This window comes from Zonotrichia albicollis, chromosome 2, assembly GCF_047830755.1.
Source record: "Zonotrichia albicollis isolate bZonAlb1 chromosome 2, bZonAlb1.hap1, whole genome shotgun sequence".
Lineage (NCBI taxonomy): Eukaryota > Metazoa > Chordata > Aves > Passeriformes > Passerellidae > Zonotrichia > Zonotrichia albicollis.
In genome coordinates this window covers 42,469,612-42,481,411 of record NC_133820.1, presented here as the reverse complement: position 1 = coordinate 42,481,411, position 11,800 = coordinate 42,469,612, and the positions used below count along the sequence as shown (strand labels likewise).

The following is an 11,800-nucleotide window of genomic DNA, read 5'->3' as shown; positions in this document are numbered from 1 at the left end:
GTTACATTGGAAAAGTATTTGCACATAAACAAAAAGGATTTGGGCAAACAAGAAGCAAAGAAGCACATCTTTAGCTTAAAAATTGCTAAGAAATGGTAGTAAGGGAATTATAGGTGATTTGCATAGAAGCTGAGAGAAATTATCACTTCCAGTGATAAAACAGTAACTCCAGAGTACCTAGCGACCCAGAAAGGTTGCAGCGTAGATGCTGATAATATCTCAGGATGTAGTCCCAGGCTTTGATAAAAGAATAAGAGAAGACCTACAGGATAAAGGTAAAATCCAAATCAGGTATTTATTTCATATTTTTTATTTCAAAACCAGGAAACAACCACATTAATAAGCATATAAAATCCATCAGAAATATTCACAATGCCGTTACAGAAAAAGAAATTAAAAAAAATAGGCCTACGCATTTCGGTCCAAGCCAACACACATCTGATGCAAAGTATGGAATGCTCTTATGCACAGCTGTGAGGGGAATTTCCTAACATACAGAGACCCATACAGAAATATCATGTCTGGATGTGCTGGAGGGCCAAAGGAAGGGCACAGAAATCTATGTAACTGAGCCAAATATCAAAATTGGGAGAGACATCTTATGTAATACTTCTGTGAATAAATATCTGGAATGTAAGCCTCAATAAAAAGCTTGGGAAAACTGGATGTAATATGATTACATTGTGCAAAGCTAGGGCGTTTCAAATTAATTCACAGGAAGCATTTAACAGCAGCAAATTTAACTGATCTTTGCAACTGTTTCTCATTAGGGAAGGTAGAAATGTCATCACTAGTTACTAAAAATGTCAGACAGACCCCCCAGAATATACATCAATGGGAATTTCTCTAACCTGCTCTGAAGCACTATGTTGGCAAGAAAGCCTGGGCTATCCATGCTGCAAAAGTCTTGCTGTCATTCCAACCTTTCTTCCTTTTACCACCTCAGAACCTGTGGGCCTACCTCTTTTCTAGGATATCCAGTGATGAATTCCTGCAGGTCGACCCAAGTCTGACCACACTCAAAAACTGCAGCTTGATCTCAGAAGAGCAGGACTGTAAACTGGACCTACCTCTGTGCTACCTTTAGATATTTTGTGCAGGTCTGGACAGGCACGGGCCTGGAGCCTGTCACAGAACGCTGCAGGGATTAAAGCTGCCCCTCCTTGACTGCAAGTGTACCCTAGGCACTACTTTTTGCCTGCCTGAGCTAGCTTGGCAGCAAGGGTGGGGAACAAAAACTCAATTGCCCATGGAATTACAAGCAAGGAGACCAATGTTTACTGATGAACAATTACTGCCTGCCACATCTCTTAGAACAGAGGCACTATAACAGAGCTGTACACATCTACAAAGCACACTGGTGAGCACCACAACATCATGCAGACCTTCCAGAGAGGATATATGGGGCAAAAAACACCTGGCCTTCAACCAAGCAGGGGACTGAGCACTACAGACCTTTCGCACTGCTAAACCAGCAAATTCCAGTAGCTCTGGCGTCTAGTCCTGCATCTCTACTCTCATGAACTTAAATGTACAACTGACCATGCCTGTGTCCAGGAAGGTCATGCTACATGACCCTCTGTAATATTTATAGGAACAACTGCTAAGAAAATACAGCTATGAAAAATAATCTTTACCCTTGCGCTCCTTTAAATGATAATCTGCAAGTTTCAGAACTTATGATGTACTAGACTATAACAGAGAAGCCAAAAAGAAATAAAATTAAGAGAAGGCAGGAAAAATTACTTTCTGGTTTGCAATCACCACCCTCACTCATCCATAGAATGCTTAAAACCATGTCTGAAAACATAATCCAACAAAACCCATTTTAAGATGCAATATCACACTCTCATCAACACTTGAGAACAATTATTTAAAACAGCCACCAAAAATCCCTAATAACAGAGATTTTAGTGCAGAAACATACCTCTTCCCAAGAGTACAGAATTCCTCGAATTTCTTTCCAGAGGGCACAAATAACTTCAAGGCGATGTGCATAATTGGCTCTGCTGTACATACCACCTAAAATGCTCAATCTCCTTTTAGTACATTTCCCCTTTACAGTCTTATTGCACCTCAAGTCTACAGCATCTTTTGTTAGAATAGCTATTTCTCTTAAACCTCTCCAATTTCTTTATCTGTACATTTTTGTACACCATTAAAAAAATAAATATTTACAAAGTGACATACAAATAAATAAACTGAAGTAAAAGTATGCTTTCAGTCTGTCTATACAAAAAATAAAAGAGCAGGAAAAAATATGCATGTGACTTGGTCCCCTTTTTCCTGAGGCTAAAAAGAGTGCACACTGGATAAGAAAAAGCACAACGGCTTTTTGGTAAGCTTGCTAAATTCCAGTGTAACACCATACACACACACACACACAGTAGACTCAAAGGGCTGGGGACTTGTTTAGCGGGTCACTTCAGCTCACTACAAAAATAGTAATTAGGGTCAAATACATAAAGGTCACTGTGTGCATAAGTATGTTAACCCCAAATGGCAATTTTATGTGAGAAAAGTAAAAATATTGCCAGCTCTTCTCTGTTCTCCTGATGTTTGTGGCAGGAAAGATGAGATTATTTTTGCAAGTGCCAGGTGCTTTCCAGTATGGCAGATCACCCATATCAGAATTGCTTAATGCTGTCAAGCCTGGCAGAATGGGCAAGCATGTGGGTGAAAAGAAGAATATAGCAGCAACTGAGGAGGGGAAAAACGTCCCAGTTCTCATGGTTTTCTTTGCTCATTCCTTTAATGACTCTTTAAGCATGAAAGAGTTAAAGAATGGGTGCATCATCGTGGCTCTTAGGCAGCTTTGTTCATCTCCATCTTCTGGGGTGAGCCGGTTCCTCGTCCTTCAAAGACTCTGGAGATCTCTTCAAAAGTCCTGCCCTTGGTCTCTGGCACTTTGAAGAAGGTGAAGACAAAGAAGATGACCAGGAAAACAAGGAAGATGAGGAAGACATAGGAGCCACATAGTTTCTGCAGGGAGAACACACACATTTTTTCATATTACATGTAAGGTCATTTGCTGTTGAGAGGTTAAAATTCCAACACCTTTCTCCAACAGTGCCCTTACTGACTTTTTTCTCACCACAGCATTTTAAAAATTGAAATCGCATTCCTATGGGCTTCTAGAAGTCTTTAATCTTCCTGAGGGTGACCAAAATTGATGCTTTTAAAGCAAAAGCATTGATGTGCTAAGATGGCTCTTGCAAATATTTGTAAGCTGCAACCAGTTAAAACAGCAGAATATAAGGTGAGCAACAGCCTCCAGTAACAATCATAACAGACTCAGAGACTTCTGGAAGACTCACCAGCCCTCTTCCCAAAGCAGGGACAATTTCTAGGAGAGGCTAAGCTATTAAAGGTCCTAGAGCCATGTGACAAAGTCTTCAATGACGCAGATTCTACTGCTTTTCTGGACGCCTCTTCCAATGGTGCAGTGCTTTCACACAGCTTCATAAACCAGGACTTACCTCTGCATAGGGGAAGAGCATTCCCACCAAGAAATTGGAGGTCCAGTTGGAACAACCAGCCACTGCCACAGCTGCAGGTCGTGGGCCCTGGCTGAAGAGTTCTGCCACAATGAACCACGGGATAGGGCCAGGGCCAATCTCAAAAAGAGCCACAAAGCCAAAAGTGGCAACAATGCTGATGTATCTGATCCAGTCCACGACATCCTGCAAGGGAACAAAGAATGATCAGCACAACGCCATCTCTAGCATCACAACTTGCTCAGCTGCACTGCAAACACTATAGCAGTTCCCAGAGTTATAAAATTGCTCTTTCCATTGCACACTTGGCTCTACCTGCCTACAGGGCAGTATTGCAGAGAAAAGCAGATGTGTTTTCTTATAGTTTCCTGCTGGGGCCAGCCTGGACAATAACACCCATCACTCACCTTCAGAGCCAAAGCCACAGTCATAATAGCAGCACACACAGCCATGCCACCCAAACCAGCTAAATGGAGGGTCCGGCGGCCAGCACGCTCCACCAGGAACAGCTGGAAAGGAGAAGGCAGAGGAAAAAAATGTCCATTACTTTGGCAGCAAAAGCAGGACAGACCTCCTTGCTCAGTATCTCCTGCATCTTCTCCTTATCTGCCCATAAACCTCAGAGACCATGATGATCTCAGTGCAGGTCACCAGGCTGCTCCATTGTCAGCACAAGTCCTTCCACTCTGGTTCCTGCTGCAGCTCCCTCTCATCACTCTTTTCCCCACGTGCACTCCTTTTCTACATTCTCTTTCATCTAGGATAACATCTCTTTCTGCCCATCTCTCCTCCCACCACACCTTTGATGCACACTGGTCTTTGCTCCCACAGGTCAGTGCACAGCCCAGTGCTTTGCCACCACTCGGCTACTTGTCTGTAGTGCCACCAGCCAGGGACACACCCAGGCAGACACAGCCCTGTCCCACTCACCGACACCACAGTGAAGACTGTGTTCACCACACCGGCTCCAATGGTGGCATAGACAGGCTGTGTGATACCAGCTCGTTCAAAAATCCCCGTGGAATAGTAGAATACCTGGCAAGAGAAGAGAAAGTTGGACAGAGTCACGATTCCATGTTTGAGAGCATGTCCCTCATCCTCTGCCTACCAGCTTGCACTCCCATCAGGGAGTTTCTAAGCAGCACTCCACACTATAAAACAGCATGCTTCCAGTCAAGGTTCATTCACTTGGTGCAAGGCTGCAGTGCCTCACCAGGGTGCACGTGGGCAAAGTGAAAGCCACAATATCCACTTTCCATCTCAGCATCTTTGCCAAATGACAAAACAGTGACCTCCAGTCAAGGCAAAAAGATGTTTTGGGACTTGGAGTTCTCTCCACACCAGTAGCAAGTGCAAGTTTAGCCAGAGATAAGGGAGGCCCAGAAGATGGGACAGCAAGATGACTCACAGCATTGATGCCTGAGAGCTGCTGGGAGAGCTGCAGCATGATGGCAATGATAATGGCTTGACGGTAGTTTGGAGAACGGAAGAGCTCAGGCACAGTTACTTTCTTTTCCTGGGACATTTTAGCACTTTCTTCTTTCATCTCCTCGATGTCTTGAGATACATCTCGATCGCCACGGAGCTTCTGGAGAACTGGAGGGAAGAATCCAAAGACACCAGGCATGAGATACACACCTACCGGCCAGGGCAGGTGTGTGTCCCATCCTGCTGCTGCAGGGAGAGCACGGGAGGAAGACTCAACACCCCCAGCTGGTGTTGAGGCCTGCTGCATGGGAAAGGCCAAGCCTCTGCTGCCAGCCTTGCTCTTCTTTTCAAACCAGAGGTCAGGGTGCTGTGAACAGCACAGAAACCAGGCCCAGGTCCTGCTCATGTTTATTGATCTCCAAGGTTATGTTTGATCCTGAATTTCTGTTCAGACTCTTGCCAGAGCTGATCCCAGCCCTCCAAGCTCCTGTTAAATGCCAGCCTACTTCCTGCCTTTCAGGAGGAGCTGGGAGAGTGGCAGCAGCAGCTGGTCCTGCTACATCCCACCAGGCTAGGTGCCACTCCTCACATCTTGATCCCACCTGCAGCCTCTGTTGGGATGCCAGGTTTCTCATGCTTCCTGGCACTGGTGCAACCTAAAGGATGGGAAGGTAGGCCAGGCCTGATGCCCTCCGGGAGCCACACCCTAATTCACCACAGGCACCAGGATCAGTCCTGGCCTCCCACTCAAGCTCAGTGCAGGTTGGGAGCCAGAACACTGCCCTGCCCCTTTGAGATGAGTTCTTACCTGCTTGGGCTTTCTCCTCCTCCATCTTGTTGATCAATAGGAAGCGGGGGCTTTCAGGGCAGAACAGAAGACCAATACACTGAATGATTGCTGGGAGGATTGTGAAGCCCAAAAGCATTGGCCAAAGACCTTCAGTGCCCATGATCGCCTCTAGTCCAAAGATCTACACCAAGGACAGCAGAGAAGCAAGAGTGACTTCAAACACTTCAATTCCTCACCCCCACCCCAGTACGACAGGATCCACACTCTGCCCCTGAGGGCAAGTAAAGCCCTCCTCACCCCATGTGAGGGCAGGATCAGGTTGTGCCAGGCCTACCTGAGCCACCAGGATGCCCACAACAATGCCCAGCTGGTTGAGGGTGCCGAAGGCTCCTCGGAGACTGGTGGGCGACACTTCGCTGATGTACATGGGCACAAAGCCGGTGCACAGGCCACAGAAGGTGCCGATGACAAAGCGGCCAATGATGAACATCTCCACCGATCCTGCTGCCTTAGAGAAGGCCATGAGAAGGCCACCAGCAAAGGCCAAGACATTCACAAGCAGCATGGAGTTCCTCCTGCCAGGGTAAAGATGTCAAGATTGAACTTAAACTGGCAATACAGCAGGAAAATCATCAGGAGAGGGGTAAATGTAAACCTGCCCATGATCTCCCATCTCAGGGGTGGGAACAGAATGGAATAATTCTCATTCAGATCCTGCCTTGGCCTGCAATCCTTTCTGCAGCCCACACAATCTTGCCTTCTCCCCACCTCGGCCCTCATCCTCCCACCACTCCCTTGTAAAGGGAAAAGTTCTCCAAACGCTTGCACCCCCCGCTTCCCAACTTACCTGCCAAATCTGTTTACAAAGAGACTGACTGAGAATGAGCCAATCATTCCTCCTACTGAGAAGATGGCCACAGAAAGTGACCACAGGGAGGTGAGTAGTTCTTGGGAGGCCGCCGACCCGCTCCTTTCTGACAGGGTTCTGTTGAAAAAGCCCCGGATGATCTGCAAGAGGAGTCAGGTAGCAAGAATTACAATCCAGAGGGGGGCATTTTACACGTGGGAGAGGGGAGACTGCCTTCCTTCTGCTTCCTGCTGCCATAAGAGAGACCCAGAAAGGCAGCAACAAGTTATACAAGGGAAAGACAAGGGCACAGAAGTAGCTCAGTATGATGAGGGACAGTGCTTCACTGAGTGGAGGGGCAGGCAGGGCAGCTGCAGGACAGCAGTGTTTATTAATGAGAACAGGCTTATCTTCTGAATATTTCACATGAGTCACTGGTGATTCTTGGGAGTTGGGAATGAAAGGGAACAAGAAAACATGACCAGTGAGTGGATGGGAACATTTCTGGCAATACCAAAACATCGACAGCAGGGATGGGATTTCTGGTATAGAAATAGCTGGAGACACACAAGGCTTCACTGAAGTAAGCCTGAAAAATTGTTTATTTCTTACATAATGCTGTCTCAGAGGGGATGTGACAGGGCCACGTTGCTGATTTCCCAGGCATCCTCCTAGCTGGTGAGGTAAATTCTGGCATGGGGCGGGGGATGGAGTGTGTGCCCCCAGCAGATGGCAGCAGGACATTAACTAGGGAGGACTGACCCCATCCCCCATCCCGTGGTGAACATCTCTTCCCGGAGAGAGGGTGGATGTGGTATTCGTGACTCAGTTCTTGACAGAGGAACCATCTTAAAGTTACACGAAAAGCACATCTCTCATTTTCTTCACCTCTTAGGCTACAGTCATGGGATGATTTGGTCAAGTGTCCAAGTCACAACCCTTTTACAAGCACTTAATCTATACTTAACACAAGGAATGAATAAACAAGTAAAATAAACTTGAAATAAACTAAATTAGGGCAGCTGTAATTCCTACCAACCTTTAACTGTTTTCTGCACACTGCTCTCTACATTCTTTCTGCCGTGGTTGGTTTATTCTGACTCAAAACTGAGGCAGCTCACATTCCTCCACACACTACGTATTGCAGATGGAACCCTACTGCCCTTCCTGTGCCTCTAATTAAGAGAATGAACCTCTCTGTTTGCTTTCCCCCCTCCCCAAAACTTTGTCCTTCCTGTTCAATATTGTATTTGAACGGGGGTTTTAATACCTTACTGACTTCATAAACCAAAACCAAATTACTTGGGAGACAGTCCCTCTCCTTTCTACACCATTGTGGTCCCATCAGCAACTCACCCATCCCACCTCTCCCTTCCTCTCACCTTCTCAGGGGCATTGATGACACCGGTATTGTATCCAAATTGGAGGGATCCGATGGCAGCAATGGAAACCGCATAGATGAGAGGGGCTGTGAGTTTCTGTGGCAAGAGAGGGAACAATTATTTAGTTAATTTGGCTGTCTACACAACTTGAGCTTCTCTTCAGCATAAAGAGCAGCTGCAGCTCAGAGGTGTCCCATGCAAGTGCTCTGAGGGCAGGGAATGGGCTTTTATCCAGCGAGGGTGAGTACCAGTTGCATCCCTCGGATCCCCTCCCTAGAAAGGGAGATGCAACTGTACAGCATGAAAAGTTCTGCGGCTACAAGTAGGAGGGTTTGTCAGGGCCTCCCCTTTGTTATCTCCTGACCTTCAGCAACTATTCTCAGCTCATCAGTAACAAATACACTGCCTGCATTAGTGGCTGTTATTTTGGGTTGATCTGCTTTACAGCAGCTTTTGCTGATCTCTGGCATGTCATGAAAGAAAGGTCTAACTCTTCCCTGAGCCAGCTGACAAGTTCCCATAAATTGAGTCTCAGATCTGGCCATGAGCTACACTGGCAGTCACTCACAACAGTTACAACACGCACTCTCTTCGGCAACAGGCTTGTTTTTCCCAGGCTAGGGCTTCCCATCCCTGCCCCAGGGCACTGGCACAGCGGCTGCATCAAGAGGTGGCAGCAGTTGCTACCGAGCTCCCCGTCTATTTTTCTTTAAGCTGTGGCAATAGTTGGTATCTTACATGAAGCACACTCCCTGAAGTTTCAGTGTACCTGAATCTCTAGTAAATTAAAATAAAAACTGCTGAGCCCTTAGACCCATAGGGAAAGTTTAGGGACCAACCTCAGAAGTCCCACAGAGAAATTGAAGTGTCAGCAAAAAGCATCTGACATTTTATTCATTTTTAAAGCTTGTGGCATTTAAGCCAGCTCCGAGTGAGGGAGGTGTGGGGGAGCAGGTGACTCAGGAGTTGGCACTTAGGCAGCCACTGCCTGAGTTGGCACAATTCAGAAAGATTGTGTTCCTTCCCATCTCAGGAGGTTTGGAAGCTTTTCCAAAAATATTAACAGTTCCTTTTCCAAGACTTTCCAATCATTGTACTAAAGCCTGGCAGAGTAAACTACTAGGTGGGGCCCACTGTCACAGCTCCTCCAGTCTCTCACTTTCTAGCTCAGCTCCAGGAGTAGCAGCTCTCAAAACTGCCCAAAGTTTTGGACAATAACCTTCTGTTATACAGTGCTTGTGCCACCTCCACCAATCTTTCAAGCCAAGCATGTATGTGCTTCTGGCCTGCACAACCCTCAGACACAACCAGTTCTGCCTCAATAAACAACATTTGGGGAAAGGACTCTCAGGCACAACTTCCTCCACCGACCTACATCATGTAAATGTCCTCCTGTCCAGGTCAGTGGTGGTGACAAAACGGACACGGGGCAGATGAGCACGGAGGTGAATTCAAACCTGAACACACCCTAGGCAGGCCAGGCATTCTCCCTGGCACCCTGTGACCGCTCCCCTCATTTTTATCTCAAGGAAATTTGGCACAGAACCACAAGGACACAGCTCTTCCAAAGCAACTCGATGCCTGCAAAAAACGCATTATAATATCTAAACAGTTTTGGGACTCCAGGCCAGGTCATCTCTATCCAGCAGGTATGGCAAAGCTGCAGACAAACCCCAGCTCTTCACATGGCTCACACAGGAGCACCTTCCCTCCAGGACTCTGCTTTGTCATGGCTAGCAGTGACCACAGCTGGCCGTCTCCTTCTGGGTGCTGCAGGGACCATAGGGTCCCTGCTTTGTGGGCACCCCTCACTTACATGACATATAAATGAGCTGCAGGGTTAGTTGTTCTACCCTCTTTCATGCTTCCTCCTCCTGGCTGCTGCCTGCTATTCATCTTCTGCCCAACCTCCCACCACCTAGACATCACACGGCATGACCCATCCCCTCCAGCGAGCGAGACCGTGATCTAATGTATGGATCATTTGTTCGTGCTGTAAGTGCCTCGCTTCCCAAAAGGCAAACAGGGAGCTCAGAAATAGTACAGCTACATCCACTCTATCCGAAGGCTCAAGGCTGAGGTCTGTGCACCAGCACGGAATTCAAGCCACCACCCCTCCCTCCGACCACAGGCGTCGGCAGCATTCGTTTGCAGGAGATGCTCCTCACCAGCTCCCCTCCCTCGCTGCCTCCAACCCCAGAGCTGCACAACTTGTTGAGCCCGGCAGGAGTGGCCTCTCCCCGCTGCTCTGAACGACCTTGACCAGACGCTCTCTCTGCCCCATCCTCTCACACTACCCTCATCTCCCATCAATATGGCGATGAGAGCGCCGGCCCTCTCCAATTCTGGTTGTTCCCGTGTAATTCCCCGGCATCCAGCCCCAGGTTCAGGCGGGTTATGTGCTGTCTCCTTTAGTACGTTCAAATACACGCAGTCATGAGCTCACTCCGCCGCTGCAGACCAGGAGATGCCGACAAATATGCCCTGCTCTCCATATGAGAAGAAGGGGAAGGACACTCTCTGCCACCTTCTTGAAATTTTAAAATGCCTTTATAAGTCATACTGCCACCACTCAAAAAAAAAAAAATCTTTAGCATCAATCTCCCGCTTAGCATCCTAAACCCAGGGACCAACCGAGTGCGGCGCCGCCAGCGAAGCAAACCTCGTGACCAATATCCTACAACGCGGACAGCATCGTGTGCATCATCAGGCCACGCGCACGGAACCAAAAATCGATCGCGCGACCTCTCCCGAACCGTGCGGTCCCCATCCTCCATCCCCCATCCCCCCCGGGGACAGAGCCGCCGAAGGGCCGAGCAGCGGCCCCGCCGAGCCCACCGCCGCATCCCTGCCCACGCCGAGCGGCAAGCGAACGCCGGCCGCGACCGCATCCCTCCGCCCAGCAGCCCGGGGAGCCGAGCGGCGGCGGCAGCAGCAGCAGCGGGGAGAAAGAGGGCGAGAGGGATGCGCGATGGCCCGCCTACCTTCTTGGTGTCCATCGTCGGCGGCTCCCGGTGCCCGACTGCCAGCGAACGGCCGCCCGCCGCTCCTAACGGAACCCGCGAGAGGCGGCGGCTGCGCCCGCCCACACCCGAGCCTGCCCGAACTGCCCCGCGCACGCCGCCGCCCGCGCCCGCCGCCGCTTTATGGGCCCGGCCGTGGGAGGGGACACGGAGGGGCGGGGCGGCTGCCCCACGCCAAAACACAGCAATCACGGAGGGAGCAGCCCCTGAGCTCACGCCCCTCGGTGACGGGAACCTGCGTGCGGGGCGGCCGGGCGGTGATGGAGCGGGCCCGGCGGCCGTGGGGCGGTGATGGAGCGGGCCCGGCGGCCGTGGGGCGGTGATGGAGCGGGCCCGGCGGCCGTGGGGCGGTGATGGAGCGGGCCCGGCGGCCGTGGGGCGATGGCCCCGCGCTACCCGCGCCCCGCAGGGACCGCGCCAGGAGCCGCCACACCTCGGATGCCGCGCGCGAAGCTTTCGCGAATGGCACAAATCGGGTTTTTTGGGCGGCTTGCACCGATGGCGGCTGCGTGACGTAAAGCGACGTCTTTATTTATTATTTGTTGTATATAAAAATAAATGTCTTTATTATTCGGTCTGTAAGATAAAGCAGCAAGGTGGGCAGTGACGGTGCAGAGGCAGGCACGCAAACAGCACCGGCAGTAGCATTAAGTCTGCGGGTGCTGTGTCTGCTGTGCTCTGCGGGTGCTGCCACCACCTCGCAAAGCTGTGGATGAAGTACGCTTCTGGGTAGCTGCGTTTCGGGGATTTTTTTGTTTGGCTGGTTGCCAAAGATATACTTTTCATGCTTGCTGGAATCTGCAAGGCAAAGTTGAAGCTGGATCTGGTCCCAG

General features: G+C 49.4%; 1 protein-coding gene across 1 annotated transcript; it reads right to left on the bottom strand.

Moving 5' to 3' along the window:
* Positions 1–270: 270 nt before the first annotated feature.
* LOC102064261 (solute carrier family 2, facilitated glucose transporter member 3) lies at positions 271–11,200 on the bottom strand. The gene is made up of 10 exons (XM_005493138.4): positions 10,929–11,200; positions 7,945–8,040; positions 6,563–6,723; positions 6,050–6,290; positions 5,734–5,896; positions 4,906–5,093; positions 4,428–4,532; positions 3,905–4,006; positions 3,480–3,683; positions 271–2,982 (listed from the first exon to the last, which is right to left on the bottom strand). Exons 1-10 carry the CDS (start codon positions 10,941–10,943, stop codon positions 2,806–2,808), a joined length of 1,452 nt encoding a protein of 483 aa, XP_005493195.1. The 5' UTR covers positions 10,944–11,200; the 3' UTR covers positions 271–2,805.
* Positions 11,201–11,800: the final 600 nt, after the last annotated feature.

Excerpts from the sequence above, each read along its gene's own strand:
- LOC102064261 (XM_005493138.4), bottom strand. Across the intron at positions 4,007-4,427 it reads CAGTCTTCACTGTGGTGTCG|CTGTTCCTGGTGGAGCGTGC; the intron begins GTGAGTGGGACA and ends TCTCCTTTCCAG. Across the intron at positions 3,684-3,904 it reads CTGTGGCTTTGGCTCTGAAG|GATGTCGTGGACTGGATCAG; the intron begins GTGAGTGATGGG and ends GTTCCCTTGCAG.